The sequence below is a fragment of the Oncorhynchus mykiss genome, chromosome 6 (assembly GCF_013265735.2).
Source record: "Oncorhynchus mykiss isolate Arlee chromosome 6, USDA_OmykA_1.1, whole genome shotgun sequence".
In the NCBI taxonomy this organism is placed as follows: Eukaryota; Metazoa; Chordata; class Actinopteri; order Salmoniformes; family Salmonidae; genus Oncorhynchus; species Oncorhynchus mykiss.
Window position 1 is genome coordinate 17,939,545 of NC_048570.1, and position 26,684 is coordinate 17,966,228.

The window sequence follows — 26,684 nt, forward strand, 5'->3', positions numbered from 1 at the left end:
TCTATGAGCGTAGTGTCTTCTCCTGCTGACTTCATATTTTTATGGTCAGAGGTTCTGTCAGTCATGTGTATAGGTGGCAGGGAAGTCAGGCGCAGGAGAGTCAAACGGAGTGTAAATGGAGTCTTTTAATATAAATCCACTTAACATGCTCCAAACACTAAATACGTACATACAGTGCCTTGCGAAAGTATTCAGCCCCCTTGAACTTTGCGACCTTTTGCCACATTTCAGGCTTCAAACATAAAGATATAAAACTGTATTTTTTTGTGAAGAATCAACAACAAGTGGGAAACAATCATGAAGTGGAACAACATTTATTGGATATTTCAAACTTTTAAAAAAAAAATCAAAAACTGAAAAATTGGGCGTGCAAAATTATTCAGCCCCTTTACTTTCAGTGCAGCAAACTCTCCAGAAGTTCAGTGAGGATCTCCGAATGATCCAATGTTGACCTAAATGACTAATGATGATAAATACTATCCACCTGTGTGTAATCAAGTCTCCGTATAAATGCACCTGCACTGTGATAGTCTCAGAGGTCCGTTAAAAGCGCAGAGAGCATCATGAAGAACAAGGAACACACCAGGCACGTCCGAGATACTGTTGTGAAGAAGTTTAAAGCCGGATTTGGATACAAAAAGATTTCCCAAGCTTTAAACATCCCAAGGAGCACTGTGCAAGCGATAATATTGAAATGGAAGGAGTATCAGACCACTGCAAATCTACCGAGACCTGGCCGTCCCTCTAAACTTTCAGCTCATACAAGGAGAAGACTGATCAGAGATGCAGCCAAGAGGCCCATGATCACTCTGGATGAACTGCAGAGATCTACAGCTGAGGTGGGAGACTCTGTCCATAGGACAACAATCAGTCGTATATTGCACAAATCTGGCCTTTATGGAAGAGTGGCAAGAAGAAAGCCATTTCTTAAAGATATCCATAAAAAGTGTTGTTTAAAGTTTGCCACAAGCCACCTGGGAGACACACCAAACATGTGGAAGAAGGTGCTCTGGTCAGATGAAACCAAAATTGAACTTTTTGGCAACAATGCAAAACGTTATGTTATGTTTGGCGTAAAAGCAACACAGCTCATCACCCTGAACACACCATCCCCACTGTCAAACATGGTGGTGGCAGCATCATGGTTTGGGCCTGCTTTTCTTCAGCAGGGACAGGGAAGATGGTTAAAATTGATGGGAAGATGGATGGATGGAGCCAAATACAGGACCATTCTGGAAGAAAACCAGATGGAGTCTGTAAAAGACCTGAAACTGGGACGGAGATTTGTCTTCCAACAAGACAATGATCCAAAACATAAAGCAAAATCTACAATGGAATGGTTCAAAAATAAACATATCCAGGTGTTAGAATGGCCAAGTCAAAGTCCAGACCTGAATCCAATCGAGAATCTGTGGGAAGAACTGAAAACTGCTGTTCACAAATGCTCTCCATCCAACCTCACTGAGCTCGAGCTGTTTTGCAAGGAGGAATGGGAAAACATTTCAGTTTCTCGATGTGCAAAACTGATAGAGACATACCCCAAGCGACTTACAGCTGTAATCGCAGCAAAAGGTGGCGCTACAAAGTATTAACTTAAGGGGGCTGAATAATTTTGCACGCCCAATTTTTCAGTTTTTGATTTGTTAAAAAAGTTTTAAATATCCAATAAATGTCATTCTACTTCATGATTGTGTCCCACTTGTTGTTGATTCTTCACAAAAAAATACAGTTTTATATCTTTATGTTTGAAGCCTGAAATGTGGCAAAAGGTCGCAAAGTTCAAGGGGGCCGAATACTTTCACAAGGCACTGTACATAAACGACCATGGGTACGAGGACCCGTCGCACACCTATACAACATAAAACAACACTTGACATAAAACACTCTGACAAAGACATGAGGGGAAACAGAGGGTTAAATACACAACAGGTAATGAATGGGATTGAAAACAGGTGTGTGGGAAGACAAGACAAAACCAATGGAAAATGAAAAATGGATCAATGATGGCTAGAAGGCCGGTGACGTCGACCGCCGAGCACCACCCGAACAAGGAGAGGCAACTACTTCGGTAGAAGTCGTGACAGCCTCATCCCTGCGTAACTGAACATTTGATCTATAACTCCCTCCAATCAGAGACCCTGCACTTGTGCTTTGCACCAATGGAAATTGGGGTCACCTTAGTAACACAGATTTGTTCAGATTTAAACATGAAGCCGAGAAGGAAAGGCATCACATTGTTTGTTTTTTAATTATATTCCATTGATTTATTGACCAGCACACACATTTTCAGACGTACATGTTTTCAGATGGGTTGTGTGGGTGCGTGCATGTGACGTGTGTGTGTGTGTGTGTGTGTACGCGGTTGTAAATCTTTGCTCTTTCTGTCGCCCTCTGTTCAGCTGCATTTGATTCCTTCCTAAAAATTTGACGGCTTCTCTTTGATCTGTTGGAGCCAAGCTGAGAAACGACGGCACCAACGAACATTGAACCAAACGGTGAAAGACGACGCTCTGTTTGAATATTCAAATGGGAGCAGTGTGGGTGAGGGGGCAGTATAATAGACCGTTGTGTTGTTGTGTTAATCCATGAATAGATCTAACTGTGACACAATTTCGGAGTGTGACCCTGGGATACTCTGTGGGTTTTTTGAGACCAGGTCTGGAGATGAGACCTTGAGAACAGTATGATAGGGTTTTACTGAAAGAGTTCTGGAACTGATTAAGTCTAGTAAGAGCCCGCTAGGCATAATTTTAAAGTTAGCTTAGCTTTAAACAAAAAATCTATGAAATAACAACAAAGAAACATTAATAACATTTCTAAAATAGATTCAATTTAAGCTGATTTTGGAGTTGTAATTTGGATGTTAAGTCCTACTTCAGAAGTGGCTGTCTTAGCATGTAGTCAGTAAGCGGTGTAGGCTATAGAGCAACCCAGTGACTCACTGACATGTCAAGAGCTGGAGGCATCATTGGGGCCGTAACAGGAAAGTTGCTTCTTTGCGGTGGACCAAAGAGACTAAATGCAGACTTGCTCCTGTTTCCTCTGTCTCTGACAGACTCCACTTTTGCTTTCATTTCCCACTGGCCAACAACAGCACCAATCAGTGTATTTATTTGTCATACATATACTGTAATGCAGGGCTTGTTGCTTGGTCAGAGTTTCATGGTTGACTCATTTGGGTGACCTTTTTTATTGGGCATTAATGACCACTAGCCCTTCACTGATGCAGCATTTGGCTCAGAACTCAATTGCTATGATATGGTTGACATTTGATTAGTCTATGCAGGTGTGTAGATGACCTACTCTCTGCCATTGGACTGACAGCATCTCATGACTGATAAACTGAAGCTGACTGGAATATGGAACCAAAAGGGTACCACTTTATTTTATTTGACAGCCCAGTTTTAGCTGGTACTTAACTTGGCAATAACTAACAAACTGGGCTGTGTGGTGACAATGGATACTTTCTGGTAGGCATACTTACCTCAGAGGTAAGGTTTTCTAATTATTATCGTACAGTATTACCATCAATACTAGTAGTGAAGTTAATGCATCCTGCTGCACCATCCTCCTTACATGTTAAATAATGTGTCACCTTACAAATGGTTTCTGTAGGATTTAGAACACAATGACCTTCTGTTGGTCTAGGAATTGGTTCTGCTGGTGTGTTGGGCTGGGCAGGACTGTTGTGTATAGACTTGTTATAGGGTCTCTTGTTTGTGTAGCTGTGGGGGGTTTGTTAACAATGCTTTATTTAATATCCCTGTCAGCAAATGTCCTCTCAGAATTTGTGTGTGTTTGTACTTGTGCGGTGGTGTGTGTCTGTGATCTGTGGGAGTCTCTCCCTTTTGTGTTTGTCTGTAGCGGTCCTATTGCTCTATCCACGATAGAGTAGTGTGTGTTTTTATTGCTGTGTGTGGAGGAAAGTTAAGGCGGGGGGGGGGGTTTACTGCCAGCCACTCCTAATGGGGCCTTTCATTCTCCCTCCATTCGTGTGGTGGTATGGTGTGAGAGAGAAAGAAAGACAGAGGGGGTTAGGAAGAGAGGAGAGAGAAAGAAGGGAGCTAGGAGATTAGGGGGTAGAGGCAGTGCCTTGTTAAAGGAAAAGAAAGGGCTTTGAGTGTGTCTATTGGATTAACTTGTTTGGACTGATTAACAGGGGAGACACAGCAGCTTGTTAAAAGCACTTCATGGGGCGTCCCACAGTGGGCCTGTGGGTCACCATTCAATTAGGCCCAAGCCCGCCCTGTTCACTAAGCAGGCCCACTACCAGCCAGCCACTAGGCTCCCTGACCAGGCCTGCTATGGTGGATGAGGAGGGGGTTCACCAGGACAGAGTGCATGCACGCGTGCACACACATGCATTGATAGACACAACACACACACTAGTCATACATTTCTATTATGGCTTCCACTTTTGGAGTGTGAGCGGCCCTTTTCTCGGTTTGCTCTCCCCACCTGGATTGGTGTCTATCTAGACAGGGGGAGACATCTCCTGTGATCAATGCTCCACTTTAACAACCTTTAAACTGAGAGAATACCCCCTTTCCATCAGCCCACAGTCTCTTTATTACAGCTTATTCGCTCCTGTGCAGAGATGGATCTTCTGCCCCCCATTCCAAACCCTGTGGCAGTGGAGTTAGCAGATTGGGGCAGGGGCCAATACTCCTGGCTTTGGACTTCTCCTCTCATTGGTGTAATAAAATAACTGTGTGTGGACTTGATTAGTGAATAGGGGGCAGGTGGTGTGTTTCCATTAGCAGTACCTTCAGATGTGGTTAAGACTTGGGGATAGGCGTCCCGTCAACGGGACAGTTGTAAATCATGCAGCGCCTTGTCACGATTGCAGATTTTAGAGAAACAAGAAATGTCGGTACATATAAGTGTCTTATATCGGCTGAAAGCTTAAATTCTTGTTAATATAACTACACCATGCATCCTTACTGTGGATCTGTTAGACAAATTGTTGTAACATAGTGTACCAACTGAAGCTAAATGTGTGCATATGCTGTATGCATAGTCAAAGAAGACCTATATGTGCGCACACAAAGGGGTTTGAAAAAGAGGAGCACTCTTTTCCCCCCGCCAGGTGCCTCTGAAAAGCCCACTAGTGTGCAGTGCCATTTCCACACACACGCACACGCACACGCACACGCACAGGCAGGCCTGGCCCAAACACACAGGCACTTTGAGCTCATTACTGGCCATTCACAGGCTAAAAGCCTCTCTGTGTCCTCTGTGAAGATACTAATTTCACAACAAGCCCTCCCTCACAGCCCATTCGTTAAAGGCTAGTGGTTCAGGGGGATGATGGGGGGGCACAAAGCATAGATAGAGACCAAAGACCATCCTAATGGGGAATGCCTCATCTCCCCCTCCCTGCCTCCCTCCCTCTCCTAAAATGAAAGACAATTGTGTAACTACCCCTCCATTATTCTCCATTTGCTCTTGCCAAATGTATTCCGAGTCATTATCTTGCTCTCAAAGAGACCGCTTTCCCCTTCCATTCCATTTCAAGAACCAATTTTCTCCTATTACTGCCTTAACTTTGAGAGGAGAGGAGGAAGTTGGACTTGTTTGTCACGTCCCCCCCCCCCCCCCCTCCCCTTGTCCGTCCGTTTATCCCCTCCTCTTCACCTATTCTAATCCTAAACAGATGTCTATCAGTGGCAGGAAATACAATTTTACAAAAACCCCAAACAAATGTATGCGCTCACAATGGCCCATCCTTTAACAACCTAAAAACAGATTGTGTCTGCATGGGAGCAAGTTTGAGTTAACCAACAATGCAGTTTTAAGAAAATACTTTTTTGGGGGTAAGATAAGAATAACATAATTAAAGAGCAGCAGTAAATAACGATAGCGGGGCTATATGCAGGGGATATGGTACGGAGTCGATGTGCAGCGTGTCGAGGTAATTGAGGTGATATGTACGTGTAGGTAGAGTTATTATAGTGACTATACATAGATAATAAGAGAGTAGTAGAAGAGGGTGGGGGGGCAATGCAAATAGTCTGGGTAGCCATTTGTTTAGCTGTTCAGGAGTCTTTATGGCTTGGGGGTAGAAGCTGTTTAGAAGCCTCTTGGACCTAGACTTGGTGCTCTGGTACCGCTTGCCATGCGGTAGCAGAGAGAACAGTCTATGACTAGGTTGGCTGGAGTCTTGAACATTTAGGGCCATCCTCTGATACCGCTTGGTATAGAGGTCCTGGATGGCAGGAAGCAGTGATGCAGTACGCACTACCCTCTGTAGTGCCTTGCGGTCAGAGGCCAAGCAGTTGCCATACCAGGCAGTGATGCAACCAGTTAGGATGATCTCGATGGTGCAGCTGTAAAACCTTTTGAAGATCTGAGGACCCATGCCAAATCTTTTCAGTCTCCTGAGGGCAAATAGGTTTTGTTGTGCCCTCTTCACGACTGTGTTGGTGTGCTTGGACATCTGACGAGCTGTTTTAGTATGATTCGATCTTAGTTTTGTATTGACGCTTTGATGGAAGGTATAGCAGGATTTCTTATAAGCTTCTAGGTTAGAGTCCCACTCCTTGAAAGTGGCAGTACGTACGGTCACGGTGGGGACGACGTGGTATCCAATATTTTTTTTAGTAGCTACTATCTTGTCTCATCGCTACAACTCCTGTACGGGCTCGGGAGAGACGGAAGTTGAAAGTCATGCTTCTTAACACAGCGCGCATCCAACCCGGAAGCCAGCCGCACCAATGTGTCGAAGGAAACACGGTGCACCTGGCAACCCTGGTTAGCGCGCACTGTGCCCGGCCCGCCACAGGAGTCGCTGGTGCGCGATGAGACAAGGACATCCCTACCGGCCAAGCCCTCCCTCCCCGGACGACGCTAGGCCAATTGTGCGTCGCCCCACGGAACTCCCGGTCACGGCCGGTTACGACAGAGCCTGGGCGCGAACCCAGAGTCTCTGATGGCACAGCTCTGGACCACGTTTACTCCACACACAGAGACACATACAAAGCTCTGCCTCACCCTTCATGTGGCAAATCTGACCATAATTATATCCTCCTAATTCCTGTTTACAAGCAACATTTGAAGCAGGAAGCACCAGTGACTCGAGAAATAAAATCTGGTCAGATGAAGCAGATGTTAAGATATATGACTGTGTTTTGCTAGCGCAGACTGGAATATGGATTCCTCCAATGGAATTGAGGAGTACACCACATCAGTCATAGGCTTCATCAATAAGTGCATCGAAAGGGGCCTCCCGGGTAGCGCCCTTAACCACTGCGCCACCCGGGAGGCCCCTTTCGATGCACTTATTGATGACGCCTAAGGTCGCAAAGTTCAAGGGGGCCAAATACTTTCGCAAGGCACTGTATGTACTGTTAACTTATTTAACTCACATCAACATCATCGTATTTCAATCTGCCAGGACATGTCCGAATCCGTATCACTAACCAACAGAGATACAGCCTCTTTCACAGTTAAAAGTTGTGTCCGCTTCGGCGCCATTATTTTGAGAAGTGAAGTGAACCCTGTTTCTCTTTTTATGGTTGACAACAGCCACGTGAGTACAACAGGTAAAGTACATTTTGCGATATTGACACAGATATTATTGTTAGAAAAACAAGGCAGTTCGTGGCCGCTTTAGTAATTTAAAGAAAGGCCTTCGATGGCCGCTACGGGTTCTAAAGAGTTACCGCTAGTCATTTACTCATCATTTTAATTAATTTCTTTCATATTACAATTTGAATCTATAACACTAAGTACTGGAGCGAATGTGGCTAAATGTTCATCTAGTGATTCACCGCATTTGACAAGCACGTGAGAAATAATTGTTCAATAATCTGCTGTGCATCACGGCGAGAGACGGCGGCATTGACAGCCCCGGTGAAATATTTGACTGCTCTCTTTGTTTTTATGTAATGAAAACGATACTGATTTATATCCATGCATTGCCATCAGGAGACTCCATCAGCACAGTGTCCCAGACAGAGCAAATAAATAGTTTGAAACATCATAGACAATAATGTTTTAGGTCTGGTTGAGGTTCTGACCTACTGTTTTTACATTGCACGTCTCTTTTTAGTTTACAAACAAAATGTTAGTCTACGTCTAATGAGAAGACACAGTTTGCCTCTTTATGGCCATTAATTCAGCCCACGGTCCTTGTAATCCCTCATTGTGTTGGGTGATGGCGATGTGACTGAATTTAGATCTAATCCAGTGGATGAGGCTGCCCTGCAGGTCTGTGTATGGGCCTTGACGGAGGTGATCTTAGCTGCGTGTGTGTTGTGTTCTGTGTTTCCACACTGATGGTATTTTTGAGAGGCTCTGTTCCTCTAGAGTAGAGCTGGAGATGTTTAGCCTAGGGGGAGATTGATTAATGCTGTCACTGGACCTGATGCACTGCTGGCACTCCCAACCCATTTTCACTCACACGTTTTGCTCTTCTATCCTTGTGGGGAACTAAAATGTATTTCCATTCAAAATCCTATTTTCCCTAACCCCTTACCCTAACTCCTAACCCCTTACCCTAACTCCTAACCCCTTACCCTTACATGGGAAATGTCCCCAAGAGGAAGACTTTTCCTTGTTTTACTATCTTTGTGGGGACTTTAGGATCTTGGTCCCCCAGGCCTTTGCTGACATTCTCCCAGTGTGGTCCTATGTTAACATGCTGCAGGTAGACTGCTCTTTTCTCAGCATTACCGTTTAGCTGTCAATAGATAATGCTGTCACCACGGCACATGCTATGCACTGCTCCGGAAGGAGTGTTACATGTACGTACTGCATGTGTTTTCATAGACAGGAGCCAGGCTCGAGCAGATGTCCTATTTATAAGGTTGGACTCTACTCCTAACCTGTCTGACTCTGCTGCCCCCAGACCAGCGCAGTTGTAGGTGGCATGTCCTGTGTGTGTGTGTGTGTGTGTGTGTGTCGGTGGTGGAGGGGGCTGTTCCGCTTATAGAACGCTCCAAGAGTCTTTAGTGGCCTATGTTTGCATGGCAAGCCGATTTTAAAAGGGAAGGCGGATAGAGAGAGTCCCAGTTGCTAAGCAGGCAGACAGTTGTAGGTGGCATAGAGCCAGTCCCAGTTGCCAAGCAGGCAGACAGTTGTAAGTGGCATAGAGCCAGTCCCAGTTGCTAGGCAGGCAGGCAGTTGTAGGTGGCATAGAGCCAGTCCCAGTCCCAGTTGCTAAGCAGGCAGACAGTTGTAAGTGGCATAGAGCCAGTCCCAGTCCCAGTTGCCAAGCAGGCAGACAGTTGTAAGTGGCATAGAGCCAGTCCCAGTTGCTAGGCAGGCAGGCAGTTGTAGGTGGCATAGAGCCAGTCCCAGTCCCAGTTGCCAAGCAGGCAGACAGTTGTAAGTGGCATAGAGCCAGTCCCAGTTGCTAGGCAGGCAGGCAGTTGTAGGTGGCATAGAGCCAGTCCCAGTCCCAGTTGCTAAGCAGGCAGACAGTTGTAGGTGGCATTAAGCCAGTCCCAGTTGCTAGGCAGGCAGACAGTTGTAGGTGGCATAGAGCCAGTCCCAGTCCCAGTTGCTAGGCAGGCAGACAGTTGTAGGTGGCATAGAGCCAGTCCCAGTCCCAGTTGCTAAGCAGGCAGACAGTTGTAGGTGGCATAGAGCCAGTCCCAGTTGTTAAGCAGGCAGACAGTTGTAGGTGGCATAGAGCTATCCCTGTCCCAGTTGCTAGGCAGGCAGACAGTTGTAGGTGGCATAGAGCCAGTCCCAGTCCGCCACTGAACTTCAGACCTCCATGCCCATTGAGCTTAGCTTCTTCCAAATCCTCCTGCTTTTCTCACATTCTTTGTTCAACCCCCTCTCTCTTTCTCTCTCTCTCCCCCAGGTTGGCCTTGGCAGTCCCCCAGTTGTAGTTGTCCGCCCGCCCCCCCGCCATGCTGGCCTGCCTGCAGAGGAGGCAGAACCCTCCAATCCCATCCTCCCAGCACCCCTTGTGCGCCAGCAAGGCCCTGGAGCCGCCTCAAGCCCTCAGCCGAAAATGTGAGTCCAAGGCAAAGAAGGGTCAGGAGTTTTGTTAGGTTTCCCAATGTATTTGATTTGGTAGAGGGAGACCTTGGGGTTGCTATGTTGTTACTCTTTGTTTATAAAGGGACTGTGTAGCTGTGCTGACTGTGCAGAGTTTAACGTGCCTCCCTGGCCCTCGTGACTGTGTAGCTGTGCTGACTGTGCAGAGTTTAACGTGCCTCCCTGGCCCTCGGTGACTGTGTAGCTGTGCTGACTGTGCAGAGTTTAACGTGCCTCCCTGGCCCTCGTGACTGTGTAGCTGTGCTGACTGTGCAGAGTTTAACGTGCCTCCCTGGCCCTCGGTGACTGTGTAGCTGTGCTGACTGTGCAGAGTTTAACGTGCCTCCCTGGCCCTCGGTGACTGTGTAGGTGTGTTAGTTCTTCTATCCTTGTGGGGTTCTAAAATCCCCAAAATCCCTCTCATAAAATACTGTATATAAAGGGACTGGCCATGGGAAGTTGTTATGGAAATGAATGGGAAAGAAACTAGTTTGGACCAGCTAAGGATTAAAGAAAGCTGCCGTATTCCCCTGGAAGGTGACTTTCTGCCTAATTTCCCTGAAGCCTCGGGATTAGCCCTTTAGTGGAATGAGACTGTCCTGTGTGTGTGTGTGTGTGTGTGTGTCGGTGGTGGAGGGGGCTGTTCCGCTTATAGAACGCTCCAAGAGTCTTTAGTGGCCTATGTTTGCATGGCAAGCCGATTTTAAAAGGGAAGGCGGATAGAGAGAAGGAGTTAACCTAACATTTTCAACCTCTGTTTACAAAAGCTTAAACATGTTACAGTTCCACCTGCTAATAGGCCTAATTGTCAACAACATATCACTAGTAGTAAAATTTTAAAAATTCCACTCGAGAAAAACATACTGTTGGACATCCGAAAGACCCTATTTAACCGCGACTAGTGGGTCTGGCCCACTTATGTACACATCTTCCTGTTGCATCTGTAACCCCTAGACTGTTGCTACTTTGCAGGACTGACACAGGCATACACAGGATCATCGGGTTCAGGCGATTGCCCCGTTTATTATAGTCTGGCAATAAAGCACACAGCGTAGGTGTTCAAGTTCAAATCAGACGATTATGAATTTGCATTCCTCCAGCTCTGTCTGCGCCATAATCATTAATGAAAGGGCAAACATGGCTATAATAACACAATGTGATCGTATAGTTTTACATAGAATAAATATCCCGAGAACCAATTGTTTTTATTTTACAGTAACGTGAACCAAGACTCAAGATGGGAGTACAACAACCAGCTAGCTTCAGAGAAATACATTTTCAACACAGTAAATAAATTACAACATACCTGGCCTGAACTATAGGGACCTCTGCCTCCCAAACTCACGACTGCCCTCCTCAAGCGTCTTAGCCGATTGCGCCACATCAAAAGCTAGCTAGTGAGGTGACACAAGCGCAACACCTCAGCCTGAGGGGTAAGTGTCACACACCCCCATGTAATACACATGATTGGTTCAACTGGCAAAGGGGAATGTGAGGACAAGGTCAGTGTTGCTTTTGTTCAGATCTACGTGTGTGTACGTTTTTCAAGTATGTGCCAAGGTTGAGACCAAAAGGGTGTGTGTCCTGGTTCCATGGGAATGGAACAGGTACTGTATATGGTGGCGTGAGTTCCGGCCAGGTTCCCTAATGAGCTTCCAGAAAGTGAGAGAGACAGAGAAGAAAGAGGGAGGGCTGTGAGAATGAGTCAGAGGGGGGAAATGGAGGGTAAGAGAGAAAAAGAGGGAGGCAATGGCTGTCTTAATCGATTCCCTCTCCCTCCAATTTGAACAGGATTAGCCCACTTCCTCCTCGGGCCTCTTATTGAAGAGCAGCCAGTGGGAGTCAGAGATGGAATCAATAGAGAAAAATAACAGTCTGTCTCTCTCTCTCTACCTCTCTCTACCTGTTAAACCCTTTGATTGAAATATTACCACTGTGGCCATATATAATGAGTGGATCTGAGAAGAATGACCTCCTTTCTGTCCCGCGGAGGTGAGACTGAGTGTTGGATTTCAGCATTGTACTGTACTTTACAGCCACTGGCCCTTCAATGAGAGAGGGGATTGTTCAAAAGGGGTGCGGAGAGGCAGATGTCAGCTTTGGCCAGGGGGATCGTGGGCACACACACTGGGCTCCTTCGTGCAAAGCTAGGTCCCCATCGATTGATCACCCTCTGGCCCAGTTTGAGCTGAGGGAGGAGGAGTGGGGGTTGTGGGGTAAAGTGACCCTGGCTCTTAGTAGCCCGAGTGAGGCCTGTCTCTGCCTACCTGCCTGCCAGACACCACCCCCTCACAGAGAGAAATAGGATGTGAGGGAGATTATTACCTGGAAGTGGCAGGAGAGGTGAGCTGCTCTGCTATTTGCATCTGCTGTCCTTGCAGGAAAGCAGTGGGGGGATGGTGAGGAGGAGGAGGAGGAGGAGGAGGAGGTGGTGGTGGTGGTGGTGGTGGTGGGTGAGGGGGGCAGCGATGCTGAGCAGCTGCACAGTTCATTGATGCGACTCCCATTAAAAATCCCTCATACCCTCAATAAAAAAGGACTTAACTGGCTTCGCCATCAGCGGGAAGAGTTCAGATCGGCTCGCCAGACAATCAATTTCCCCCGAGCGCATAGAGCTTAGCGGGAGAAACGGGAGGCGGAAAGAGAGGGATGTTTCCATTATCACAGTCTGCTCTGCATCTGGGCCAGGAGAGCGAAAGAGATGAAGAGAGGGTGATGAGGGAGAGAAAGAAATGGGAAGCGGGAGAGCGGTATGTAGAGAAGGAAAGAAAGATGGGGAGTGGGAGAGCGATGGGGGAGAACAAGAGAGGGAGACTGGCTTTTTAAAATGCCATTGACTCCCTGCGTTTAAGGGTCCAATACAGCCATTTTTATCTCGATATCAAATGTTTTCTGGGTAACAATTAAGTACCGTACTGTGATTGTTTTCAGTTAAAATGGTTTAAAATAAATAAAAATAGCTTCTTAGCAAAGGGCAATTTCTCAAGAAAAAATGTGTCTAGGACTGTCTGGGTGGGGAGGGAAAACTGAAATGTAGCTGTTATTGGCAGAGGTTTGAACCTCCCATTCTATTAGTGGTCTGACTAATTTACCGCATGGTCACGTCACCATGGAAGGCCAAAACCCCATCCCACCAAAACAGGCAAAAAATGTAATGTGGTCTTTCCAATCAGCTCTTACACCAAAAGGGCATTATCATCATTTTCACAGTATTATTCCAACCTCATAGTGTGTAAATATTTATAAAACACTGAAATATCTAGGTTTTGACTGCACTGGACCTTTAGAAACATCCTATTGGATTAGCCTCACTGGGGTGGCCTTTAGATTTAAAACAAAAATCTCTTCTCTGGCTATCTGGCCGTGGAATTAAGAGTGGGGAGGAATTACTTAAATTATAAATCATAGGCATTTGCTTTCAGCGTTCCCAAATTCCCTGTGTATCGGGCTGCACTATCCGCGCACCAGGACCTGTCATTTTTTATTAAATCTCCCCTTATGGGACATTTGTAGCAACCCCCCTTCCCGTCCTCCCCTCCCCATCACTTCTGCCACTATACGCTGCACTTCGTGAGAAGCAGGGGAGGACACGGCAATGGAGCCAGTGTCTCTCTTCAGGCCATTCTCCCCCAGAGAGAGGGCACCCAGACCAGTCGGGGGAGAGAGAGGGAAGGCCCTGGGCCTGTATGGGGAGAGGGATGCCACTGAACGTAGTTTCCAGTCCCCAGGCACCCAGGCTTATTCCTCTCACCCCTTTGTGGTTGTGGAACCAGCCTCTCTCTAAATAGGGAGGTGTAGACAGAGAAGGGTGTAGCTGAGGGCTAAGAGAGAGGCTGAGGGTCCCAACGAAAGGCCGCTACACACTGTATATGACGCTCTGTTTGAAAGCGTGTGTAGGGCCCTTAAGAGGGCCGGTCAGGAGGGACCACAGCACAGCAGCACTCAGCAGCCATTCATTTGGAGGAGAGGATATAACCTTTTTATAGTCCCAGACAGAGGCTACTGTACTCTCTACAGCAGGTCAACTTCTCATTTCACCTACATAAGAATGTAACAATTTGATGAGAATGTGAGAATTTGATAATGTAACAATTTGATGAGAATGTAACAATTTGACGAGTATGTGAGAAAGTAACAATTTGATGAGAATATAACAATTTGATAAGGATGTGAGAATGTGTTCACTGTCCAGGTCATTTTATTCTCTTATTTCATCATATGGTTTGTTTGACGTTGGCAAGATCAGCAAGAGTGACCGTGACGCTCGTAGCTATCAATATGGCGTGTTTGACAGCCCCGTCAGATTGGGATCTGCACGTCGTGGGTTCTTTCCCCGGTCAGTCCGCTGTAGGTGCTGCCCTTGTTAGACCGCACATGTCACAGACGCTCCTGTGTCTGCCCCGTGATTGGATCAGACCTCGGGCTCTGCCCCCTGATTGGATCAGACTTTCAGCTCAATCTGTGTCGTGCCTCTAGCCAACAGCAGACCCTGATTCTAAACCCCACGTCCAGAAGGCACGCTGATATCATCATCCAGCAGGCCTCGAGAGCCAATCACGGAGGTGCACAGAGGGTTTCTATGGCATCAGTAGAAATAGAATAACTTGAACGGGTCAAAATGAATGGGAATGTCCATTCTGATAATCTATTTCTATGCTGATATCCTAGGTTCACTACGTGCCTGGTATCCATAGACATAGAATGGCTAGAACAGGAAATACGCTGATATTCTATTGGCCCTAGTCAAAAAGTAGTGCAATATATAGGGAATAGTCTGTGTCTGACAAAGAACCCTATCTACCACTCTCTCGCTGGTGTTTGAGCCAGAGGTAAACATGACCGTAGAATTACCTTTCCATATCCAATCGGATACCTCCAGCCTGGGAAAGGGAAAGGTTTTCTATAGAATACTTAAATGTGGCAGCAGAAATGACAACCTTTTCCCTGATTGCCTTTGAGCCCGGAGGGAGAGAGGACTGGAGTGGAAATGTAGAGGAGGAGAGAGAGGGAATAGGCGAGAGAGGGGAGGAGCAGTGTACCCTGGGAGAATCTGCATGCACTTGACCTTTCCCCACTGATTGAACTGCCTCTTCCATCTCCCGTTTGGAATTCCACAGGCTCACTGCACATGGCCGGCCGCCATCATTATTCCATTTATTCCGCGTTGGGGAACAGGGAGAGATGTTAAAGTGGCCTTTCTCAAAGTGAGAGGTGATTGACAGCCAAGTGTTCAATGCCACACCCCCTCAGTACCACTAAGTGTAACAGCCACTCACATAAATAAAACAAATTTTAAAAATCATGATGTAACTTCTTCACCTGCGCTCGATTGAAGCTTGCCTGGCACCATGGAACGAATGGAATAGTTCCAAAAGTGCAAATCGCGATCAAGCACTCAAATATGTTTGAAAGAAAACAACTATTTGAACCTGGGTCTGTGGTTTGGTGGACGGACACAGTCTGGACATACAGTACACGCACCAGCAGCCTGTCTCATGCCCACTGGCACTCAATTGTGCCAGGAGGGTGGCGGGCATCTCAGGGCTGGCACTCAGAAGATAATTTCCGGCAGGCCGCATCCCACAGTGCCATGCCCCTTCGCTCTGCCCTCTGCCGTCTGTTTATGGGGCGCGGCGTTGGGGTGTGGAGTGTTGTTTTTTCATAGGGCAGTGAGGTTCCAGAAAGCAGGCCACTCTAGTTTTGGCCACACTGGGACTTGGTTTGGAAACGTACTGTAGGCTACCCGTTCCCAGCTAGATGGCATTTTGGTATCTCAGGTGCAGGACAGTAACACATTCTATCACTGTGTGCTGGCTGTGACATTCTATTGTCGCTGAGATATGGCAGCCTATCACTGCCAAGGGTAGGACTCTTTCTTCATCAAAATGTGGATAATTAACAATGCTGTAATACTCTTACCTGACTGTATTGTGTGCGTGTGTAAGGGGATTGGACTTCTGAGGTATCATGACTACAGCGGTATACAGTAACTGTGTCAGATGTGAGTGTTCTTGCTGACCCTGGCTGTCACTACTGCTCTGTGGATCCCTAAGGGCTAAAACGAGTCATCCATCCAAACTACACTGCTTTTAAGTGACACAAGGATTTATGTAGAGAGAACACTCAATCTCTCCTTACTCATATATCCAGACCGGTATCCATCCAGATTGGAAGTTTCCTTTCTGACCTGCATTGAGTCATTAAAGGTCTCTCTCACTCGCTGGTGGAGGGCCTTGTTGTCTGTACAGCGTTAAATATTAATTGGGAATCAGTGGAGGACTTGTCTCCTAAATGATAGAACAGAAGGGCCTGGGCTTTTGCCTCAGGCAGCCTGCGGGAGCCTTCTCCCATTTACCTGCAGGCCTTCTCCAGTCTGACAGCCCTGCCCAGAGCCGGCTTTCCCTCCTCTCCCTCTGCTGCCCTGCCTGCCTGACTGCCTGTTATTTTTGTCTCTGTGTGCTCCTACAATCTCCAGTCCTCAGGTCCCGTACTCAAACTCTGGGTTACTTGAGTTTGTGGAGGACGGGTGCTGTGTGTTTTTGTGTGCATTGCCGCCGGATCTGCTCCCCTTGTGTAGGCATTTTTAAGAAATAGTGTAGCACAGTCGCAAATACTATTGAAAGACAGCAGCCAGGACAGAAGAGGTGCCTTGTTGTAATCATAGATGATATAGCTGGTGTGTGTGTGTGTGTGTGGCTTTACACAGAGCCTCCTTTTGTTCCTCTTTTATCAGGGCTATCATCTGGAGAGGTGTGTTGTGATTGAAACTAGTGCCCCAGTGCATGCTTGTGTGTGTGTGAGAGATCAGGGATCATTAGTGTATAAAAAGGTCAACACTACTGTTTTGGAAATGAAAACCAGTCTGGGTTGATGTTGAATGTTGGCTCTGTGTCCCTCGGCACTGGAGCGCAGCTTCAAACAGGGCAATGGGGGCACATTGTGTTGGAGGGGGCTGGGCGGAGTGGGAGAGAAACGGATAGAGACGGGGGAGGGAGAGATCAGGGGGCTGGGGTGACTTTGATGCCACAGGAATGAGTTCACGGGCTCGTGAGCACAGGCCTAATCACACATGACAATATCGGCTGGTGTGCCAGTCGCAACGCATAACAGCCCCCCCACTCGCCGGTGCTGCTGACTCGGGTATTTGCTGATAAAGCTCTGCTTTCTAGATCATGCTGTGTGTACAATGAGGGTGGCCAGGCTCGTCACAGCCATACCGCCATGGTTCTGGGCCTGGTACAGAACCATGCACGGTACCAGGCCCAGGCTCCCCTAGGGTATACTCCATTTTAACCAAAGGACAGGCTGGTGAATAAAGAAAGACTGGCGTGTCTTGGTGTTTGAAAGGAGGTCGGGTCTATGGGCTATGCCGGCGGCGTGAGATTGTAAATTTGTCTAAAAGTTCAATTGGACACCCGTTTTTTGGCATAGCTCTTTTTGTTTGGCCTGTTTTGTTTATCGGGGTCACGTGAATTGTGGGGGTAAACATGTTGCCCCAGATTCAGTGTTTGTTTGGTACACGGGCCTCCTTCCCACAATAGAGCCGTCATGGCTACTGCTGACGTCCTGCATTCCTCCTCCCCAGCCAACACAAAGGGGTACCGGCTCGGCCAGCTCTCTGTTGGTCTCGCTATCTACTCAACCCGGGAGATGGAAGACTAGAATCACTGTTGAATATAGTCAGCTACCTCCTTTTAATAATGTGGGGAGTTTTTTAAACTATTTGGCTGCATGTGAAATTACACCCTCTTCCCTATATAGTGCATTACTTTTGACCAGAGCCCTATTGCACCCTATTCCTTATATAGTGCCGTATTTTTTTACTAGGGCCCATATGGAATAGAGTGCCATTTCAGACACATCTCTGTTTATCCGCTATACAATCTGTCCATGATATATGCTGCACAAACAACACTGAGCTAAGATGACCAACAACAATAAATATTTAGCAAGAAAGCTTCATTTGAATAATTCAGCCATAGGAATTTTGTGGTGGTGACATATGGAAACGGTCTCTCTGGATAACAAAATCACTAATAAGGTACCATTATGACATGACCACCAGCGTTACTAGGACTACTCTGTCTAATAATCCTAATAATGGTAACACTTGAGTATTGTAGCAGTGGTGTCTGCAGGGCTCTGCTCTGGGCTCGGCCCGGGGCTCTGCTCTGGGCTCGGCCCGGGGCTCTGCTCTGGGCTCGGCCCGGGGCTCTGCTCTGGGCTCGGCCCGGGGCTCTGCTCTGGGCTCGGCCCGGGGCTCTGCTAATGCAGCCTGAGCGCAGACAAATGGAAAGTGACACGTGTGTGTGTGTGTAGAATGCTATTTGGTGACGCTTTGACTATAGATAATAAAGTGTTCGCCACAAGGTGATTTCACTCTGCAAGCACCCCAAAAGGAACTCACTTACTCTGGGTGAGAGAGTGTGAGAAATGAGAGGGAGAAAATCCAGGCTAATAAGATGATGCACAGTGCTAGCTACTAGAGGAAGTAAGCTTCAACTGGAGAGGAGTGGTTTGGATAATCTGTTCTAAACAGGATTTTGTGTGTGTGTTAGGCCCTGTGCATAGGGAACTCCTTCAGAATCAATCAATCCTCAATCATTTCCCCTACAGCCCATAAAAGGCATGTTGCTACATCAAACCAACAAATTAGTTGATTGATTAATGTCTGGGTATAGAGATAAATACCAAATAGATAATAAAAACAATGGACGTAACTATATCGCTATATACGTTACAGCCTTATTCTAAAATGGATTACATTTTTAAAATCCTCATTAATCTACACACAATCCCCCATAATGACAAAGTGAAAACAGGTTTTTAGAAATGTTTTCAAATTTATTAAAAATAGAAAACAGAAATACCTTATTTACATTAGTATTCAGACCCTTTGCCATGAGAATCAAAATTGAGCTCAGGTGCATCCTGTTTCCATTGATCATCATTGAGATGTTTCTACAACTTGATTGGAGTCCACCTGTGGTAAATTTAATTGATTGGACATGATTTGGAAAGGTACACATCTGTCTATATAAGGTCCCACAGTTGTCGGTGCATGTCAAAGCAAAACCAAACCATGAGATCCGTAAAGCTCCAAGTCAGGATTGTGTCGAGAAACAGATCTGGGGAAGGGTACCAAAAAATGTCTGCAGCATTGAAGTTCCCCAAGAACACTGGCCATCATTCTTTAAATGGAAGAAGTTTGGAACGACCAAGACTTCCTAGAGCTGGCTGCCCGGCCAAACTGTGCAATCTGTGGAGAACAGCCTTGGGTTCTTGGTCACCTCCCTGACAGATGGTCACTCTGACAGAGCTCCAGAGTTCCTCTGTGAAGATGGGAGAACCTTCCAGAAGGACAAACATCTCTGCAGAACTCCACCTATCAGGCCTTTATGGTAGAGTGGCCAGACGGAAGTCACTCTTCATTAAAAGGCATATGACAGCCAGCTTGGAGTTTGCCAAAAGGCACCTAAAGACTCTCAGACCATGAGAAACAAAATTCTCTGGTCTGATGGAACCAAGACTGAACGCTTTGGCCTGAATGCCAAGCATAATTTAGAGGAAATCTGGCCCCATACCTACGGTAAAGCGTGGTGGCAGCATCATGCTGTGGGGATGTTTTTCAGCGGCAGGGGCCGGGAGACTAGTCAGGATCGAGGGAAAGATGAACAAAGCAAATTAGAGATCCTTGATGAAAACCTGCTCCAGGGTGCTCAGAACCTCAGATTGGGATGAAGGTTCACCTTCCAACAGGACAGTGACCCTAAGCACACAGCCAATACAACATAGGAGTGGCTTCGGGACAAGTCTCTGAATGTCCTTGAGTGGCCGTGCCAGAGCCCGGGCTTGAACCCGATCGATCAAACATCTCCGGAGAGACCTGAAAATATGAATGGGAGAAACTCCCCAAATACAGGTGTGCCAAGCTTGTAGCATCATACTCAAGATGCCTCGAGGCTGTAATCGCTGCCAAAGGTGCTTCAACAAAGTACTGAGTAAAGGGTCTGCATACTTGTGTAAATGTGATATTTCAGTTTTTTTAAAATAGTAATTTGCAAAAATGTCTGAACCTGTTTTTGCTTTCTAATTATGCAGTATTGTATGTAGATTGATGTATGTAGATTTTTTTAAATAATAAGGCTGTAAGGTAGCAAAGTGAAGGGGGTCGAAATATTTAATGAAAGAACTGTATGTATCGATGTTTTAGTAGAAAATAATGCAAAGATGAGGAGAAAATGATCTTGGCTACAGTTGTTGAAGCTAATTTATGACAATGAAGTTGCTCTCGTAGGCAGGCGCCTGAGAAGAGGAGAGGTGATCAGTGCCAGGAGGCTGAAGGAAGGAAGCACAAAGCCAACATTTGCAAGGAAATTATTTGATTGGATTTGAGGTGAGAATGACCTTCTTCTTTGAAATTAAAGATAACAATTACGAGTCATATGAGTTTTTTACAACTTTTTGATGTCTAAATCCATTTTTGACATGGTTCTGTAGTTGGCTGTGATAGATCAGATGTGAGATTGCAGGGCCTAACAGGCCGTCAATGGAACACTCTCATTCCCTTCCCGGGAATATGCCTATATTTCTGTTACTAGTCAAGTAGCCATCAGAGACCGGGCGTTCACAGATGGGGGTGGGGTGAGACTGAATTATTTTCCTGCATGTACTGTTTGTAGGCCTATGCATCATAATCATAATTCAAGATATCTTTGTCATCATGAACTTTCATAAGAATCTGAACAATTATAGCTAGCCTACATACCAAATCTTTAAATCTCATTCAAATATATTTTTTAGATGTCATCTCCAAGCAAGTAATTAACCAAATAATCAGCCATGCAATTCCATACTCATCTTTTAAAACTAACTCTTTTAACCTAAATTGTTTTTATCTTTAAAAATTAAATAGAGAAACTAACAGTACAGATACACTACCGGTCAAAAGTTTTTAGAACACCTACTCATTCAAGGGTTTTTCTTCATTTTTACTATTTTCTACATTGTGGAATAATAGTGAAGACATTAAAACTATGAAATAGCACATATGGAATCATGTAGTAACCCAAAAAGTGTTAAACAAATGAAAATAGGTTTTTATATTTGAGATTCTTCAAATTGCCACCCTTTGCCTTGATGACAGCCTTTCACATTTTCTCAACCAGCTTCACCTGGAACACTTTTTCAACCGTCTTGAAGGAGTTCCCACATATGCTGAGCACTTGTTGGCTGCTTTTCCATCACTCTGCGGTCCGACTCATCCCAAACCATCTCAATTTGGTTAAGGTTGGGGGATTGTGGAGGCCATGTCAACCGATGCAACACCACCTCCATGCTTACGGTGGGAAATACACATCTCCAATTTGGGAGATGTCTGTCTAATGTCCATTGCTCGTGTTTCTTGGCCCATGCAAGTCTCTTCTTCCTAATCATGTTCTTTAGTAGTGGTTTATTTGCAGCAATTTGACTATGAAGGCCTGATTCACAGTCCCTTCTGAACAGTTGATGTTGAGATGTCTGTTACAGTGCCTTGCGAACGTATTCGGCCCCCTTGAACTTTGCGACCTTTTGCCACATTTCAGGCTTCAAACATAAAGATATAAAACTGTATTTTTTTGTGAAGAATCAACAACATGTGGGACACAATCATGAAGTGGAACGACATTTATTGGATATTTCAAACTTTTTTAACAAATCAAAAACTGAAAAATTGGGCGTGCAAAATTATTCAGCCCCTTTACTTTCAGTGCAGCAAACTCTCTCCAGAAGTTCAGTGAGGATCTCTGAATGATCCAATGTTGACCTAAATGACTAATGATGATAAATACAATCCACCTGTGTGTAATCAAGTCTCCGTATAAATGCACCTGCACTGTGATAGTCTCAGAGGTCCGTTAAAAGCGCAGAGAGCATCATGAAGAACAAGGAACACACCAGGCACGTCCGAGATACTGTTGTGAAGAAGTTTAAAGCCGGATTTGGATACAAAAAGATTTCCCAAGCTTTAAACATCCCAAGGAGCACTGTGCAAGCGATTAATATTGAAATGGAAGGAGTATCAGACCACTGCAAATCTACCAAGACCTGGCCGTCCCTCTAAACTTTCAGCTCATACAAGGAGAAGACTGATCAGAGATGCAGCCAAGAGGCCTATGATCACTCTGGATGAACTGCAGAGATCTACAGCTGAGGTGGGAGACTGTCCATAGGACAACAAGCAGTCGTATATTGCACAAATCTGGCCTTTATGGAAGAGTGGCAAGAAGAAAGCCATTTCTTAAAGATATCCATAAAAAGTGTTGTTTAAAGTTTGCCACAAGCCACCTGGGAGACACACCAAACATGTGGAAGAAGGTGCTCTGGTCAGATGAAACCAAAATTGAACTTTTTGGCAACAATGTAAAACGTTATGTTTGGCGTAAAAGCAACACAGCTCATCACCCTGAACACACCATCCCCACTGTCAAACATGGTGGTGGCAGCATCATGGTTTGGGCCTGCTTTTCTTCAGCAGGGACAGGGAAGATGGTTAAAATTGATGGGAAGATGGATGGAGCCAAATACAGGACCATTCTGGAAGAAAACCTGATGGAGTCTGCAAAAGACCTGAGACTGGGACGGAGATTTGTCTTCCAACAAGACAATGATCCAAAACATAAAGCAAAATCTACAATGGAATGGTTCAAAAATAAACATATCCAGGTGTTAGAATGGCCAAGTCAAAGTCCAGACCTGAATCCAATCGAGAATCTGTGGAAAGAACTGAAAACTGCTGTTCACAAATGCTCTCCATCTAACCTCACTGAGCTCGAGCTGTTTTGCAAGGAGGAATGGGAAAGAATTTCAGTCTCTCGATGTGCAAAACTGATAGAGACATACCCCAAGCGACATACCCTTTTGCTGTAATCGCAGCAAAAGGTGGCGCTACAAAGTATTAACTTAAGGGGGCAGAAAAATTTTGCACGCCCAATTTTTCAGTTTTTGATTTGTTAAAAAAGTTTGAAATATCCAATAAATGTCGTTCCACTTCATGATTGTGTCCCACTTGTTGTTGATTCTTCACAAAAAAAATACAGTTTTTTATCTTTATGTTTGAAGCCTGAAATGTAGCAAAAGGTCGCAAAGTTCAAGGGGGCCGAATACTTTCGCAAGGCACTGTACATGTGTAAGCCTCTCACCAGTCTCGAATTTGACTTTCACGATATTAACTTACGTAGAATATCTCAACAGTATGGGATGTTTAGTGAGAAGGACATCTTCAATAAGAATCCCTATTGTAAACTATCTAGGGTGATGACAAATAGGGTATTAACTTCAGATGGAATGATTATAGATTCTTGTTTAAGGATATACTTTCCCATGCATTAAATTAAATTGAAACAGTAAATGACTCCACCAAGGCAACATAAGGTTCAAGATGTGTATTATTACATTTTCAAAGCACCACATCAAAATAAATAAATAATATACCTTAATGATTCGTGCACAACCCATGTCCAAATTGTTTCAAGCTTGCCTCTTGAGTGTAGAGGGCAGTATTTTGATGTTTGGATGAAAAACATACCCAAATGAAACTGCCTATTTCTCAGGCCCAGAATCTAGAATATGCATATAATTGTCAGATTAGGATAGAAAACACTCTAAAGTTTCCAAAACGGTCAAAATATTGTCTGAGTATAACAGAACGGATATTGCAGGTGAAAACCTGAGGAAAATAAAACAAGGAAGTGCTGTTCTCTGTTCCATTGCAAGCCTTACCTCCATTTAAATGGATATCAACCAGATTCATTTCCCTATAGCTTCCACATGGTGTGAACAGTCTTTAGAGATAGTTTCAGGCTTTTATTTTGAAAAATGAGCGAGAAAGATCACATCGCGTCATTGGATGCCTGGGTGCCAGCAGCGTTTTGCATGCGGCAACAGAGTGGAGCAGACATTTTCTCTCTCTCTCCTATTGAAGAAGCTATCGTCCGGTTGAAATATTATTGATTATATAAATTATATAATTGTAAAAACAACCTGCGGATTGATTATAAAGAACGTTTGACATGTTTCTACGAACTTTACAGATACTATTTGGAATTTTCGTCTGCCCCGTCGTGACCGCTCGAGGTTGTGGATTTCTGAACATAATGCGCCAACCAAATGGAGGTATTTTGGATATAAAAATAATCTTTATGGGACAAAAGGAACATTTATTGTGGAACTGGGAGTCTCGTAGGTGCAAACATTCGAAGATCATCAAAGGTAAGCGATTCATTTTATTGCTTTTCTGACTTTCGTGACCAATCTACTTTGCTGCTAGCTGTTTGTAATGTTTTGTCTGCTGAGAGAGATGTCCTTACATAAACGCTTGGTATGCTTTCTCCGAAAAGCTTTTTTGAAATCTGACACACCAGGTGGATTAACAACAAGCTACGCTGTGTTTTGCTATATTGCACTTGTGATTTCATGAAACTTAAATATTTTTTGTATTTGGCACTCTGCAATTCAGGGGATGTTGATGAAAATGATCCTGTTAACGGGATGGGTGCATCAAGAAGTTAACCCCATTGGTGCGTTGGAGCTCAACAAAAATGACAACACACATAAAGTCCAGAAGCACCCCACCGTCGTGGTTACTCACTACTCGTAGATATTCCCTCAGTGAAGTATGGCAGTTCCTTGCAGGTTTCCTCACAAGATCCACAGGAAGCACAGCTATCAATGCAGACAGTACTCTTTAGCAGTAACAGAAATCCCATGGGAACACGAACTCGTTAATCTTTCCCAAGCAATTCTCTCTCGGTGTCACACGATGCTAGGCCAACCTCAAGGCTGTCAAATACCTCCACGATGAGACGGTAGCTTCAGTCTTTACTAAGTCTTTCTTAACAAAATTATAACAACTCTCATAAAATAAAATCGGTATTTCCCTTCAAAACTCTAGGTATGGGTGTTGTTCTATTTTTACATCTTCTTTTAGAATGTTTCTTCACCAACGGTCATAATGTAACGTCCATCCTTTTCTCAACGTCTTTCTCCCTCTTTTTCCCCCAGGCCTCCCGTTAACCAGGTCAACTCCCATTGGCCACAGCCTAACAAGCCAACTTATTGGTCAACTTAAAATTAAAAGCAAACCAACCTATTCACTTATACATTAAATAAATATTTCTTAAAATAAATGCATTAACAACATTACAATTCGGGAGCAATTCAATCACCTTAAATCTAATGGCAAGTAATTATAACAAATAACTCAATACTAGGTTCTAACAAGAATATTACACTTGAACCGTGTGAAGCATTTATTTGGTCTGCAATTTCAGAGGCTGGTAACTCTAATGAACTTATCCTCTGCAGCAGAGAACTCTGAGTCTACCTTTCTTGTGGTGGTCCTCAGAGCTAGTTTCATCATAGCGATTGATGGTTTTTGCAACTGCACTTGAAAAATCTTTCAAAGTTCTTCATATTTTTTGTATTGACTGAACATCATGTCTTAAAGTAATGGTGGACTGTCATTTCTCTTTGCTTATTTAAGCTGTTCTTGCCATAATATGGACTTGGTATTTTACCAAATAGCCCTATCTTTATACTTTCGAGTGGTGCAGCGGTCAAAGGCACTGCATATCAGTGCAAGAGCCATCACTACAGTCCCTGGTTTGAATCCAGACTGTATCACATCTGGCCGTGATTGGGGCGGCACAAAATTGTCCCAGCAGGGTGGGACATCATTGTAAATAATAATTTGTTCTTAATTAACAGACTTGCCTAGTTGAATTAATATAAAAATATATGCACAGTTGAAGTCAGAAGTTTACATACACCTTAGACAAATACATTTAAACTCAGTTTTTCACAATTCCTGACATTTAATCCTAGCAAAAAAAATCCCTATCTTAGGTCAGTTAGGATCATCACTTTATTTTAAGAATGTGAAATGTCAATTTTTTAAATTTAATTTATTTTTTTATTTCACCTTTATTTAACCAGGTAGGCTAGTTGAGAACAAGTTCTCATTTGCAACTGCGACCTGGCCAAGATAAAGCGTAGCAATTCGACACATACAACAACACAGATTTACACATGGAATAAACAAAACATACAGTCAATAATGCAGTAGAACAAAAGAAAACAAAAAATTAGGTAAGTTAAGGAAATAAATAGGCCATGGTGGCGAAGTAATTACAATATAGCAATTAAACACTGGAATGGTAGATCAACAGAAGATGAATGTGCAGGTAGAGATACTGGGGTGCAAAGGAGCAAAATAAATAAATAAATACCAGTATGGGGATGAGGTAGGTAGATAGGCTGTTAACAGATAGGCTAAGTACAGGTGCAGTGATCTGTAAACAGCTCTGACAGCTGGTGCTTAAAGCTAGTGAGGGAGATGTGAGTCTCCAGCTTCAGAGATTTTTGCAATTCGTTCCAGTCATGGGCAGCAGAGAACTGGAAGGAAAGACGACCGAAGGAGGAATTGGCTTTGGGGGTGACCAGTGAGATATAATTTCGGCAGATCATTTTAGAAAGAGAGGGTCCAGATTGTCTAGCCCGGCTGATTTGTAGGGGTCCAGATTTTGCAGCTCTTTCAGAACATCGGCTATCTGGATTTGGGTAAAGGAGAAATGGTGGGGGCTTTGGCGGGTAGCTGTGAAGGGTGCCGGGCAGTTGACCGGGGTAGCCATGTGGAAAGCATGGCCAGCCGT

General features: G+C 44.8%; 1 protein-coding gene across 2 annotated transcripts in view; it reads left to right on the forward strand.

The window, feature by feature from the left end:
• Nucleotides 1–26,684, forward strand: part of LOC110525363 (protein FAM222A-like) — a 66,240-nt gene that overhangs the window by 24,795 nt on the left and 14,761 nt on the right. Inside the window, exons 1-2 of one of the 2 annotated variants that reach the window (XM_036979496.1) lie at nucleotides 9,834–9,969; nucleotides 20,291–20,389. Coding sequence is in view for 1 of the 2 variants with exons in the window: in XM_036979495.1 (XP_036835390.1) it covers nucleotides 9,864–9,969 (106 nt within the window). In the remaining variant the exon portion in view is untranslated. Of the gene's footprint in view, nucleotides 1–9,814; nucleotides 9,970–20,290; nucleotides 20,390–26,684 lie in introns of those variants that run through there. The other variant, XM_036979495.1, reaches the window with a different exon arrangement.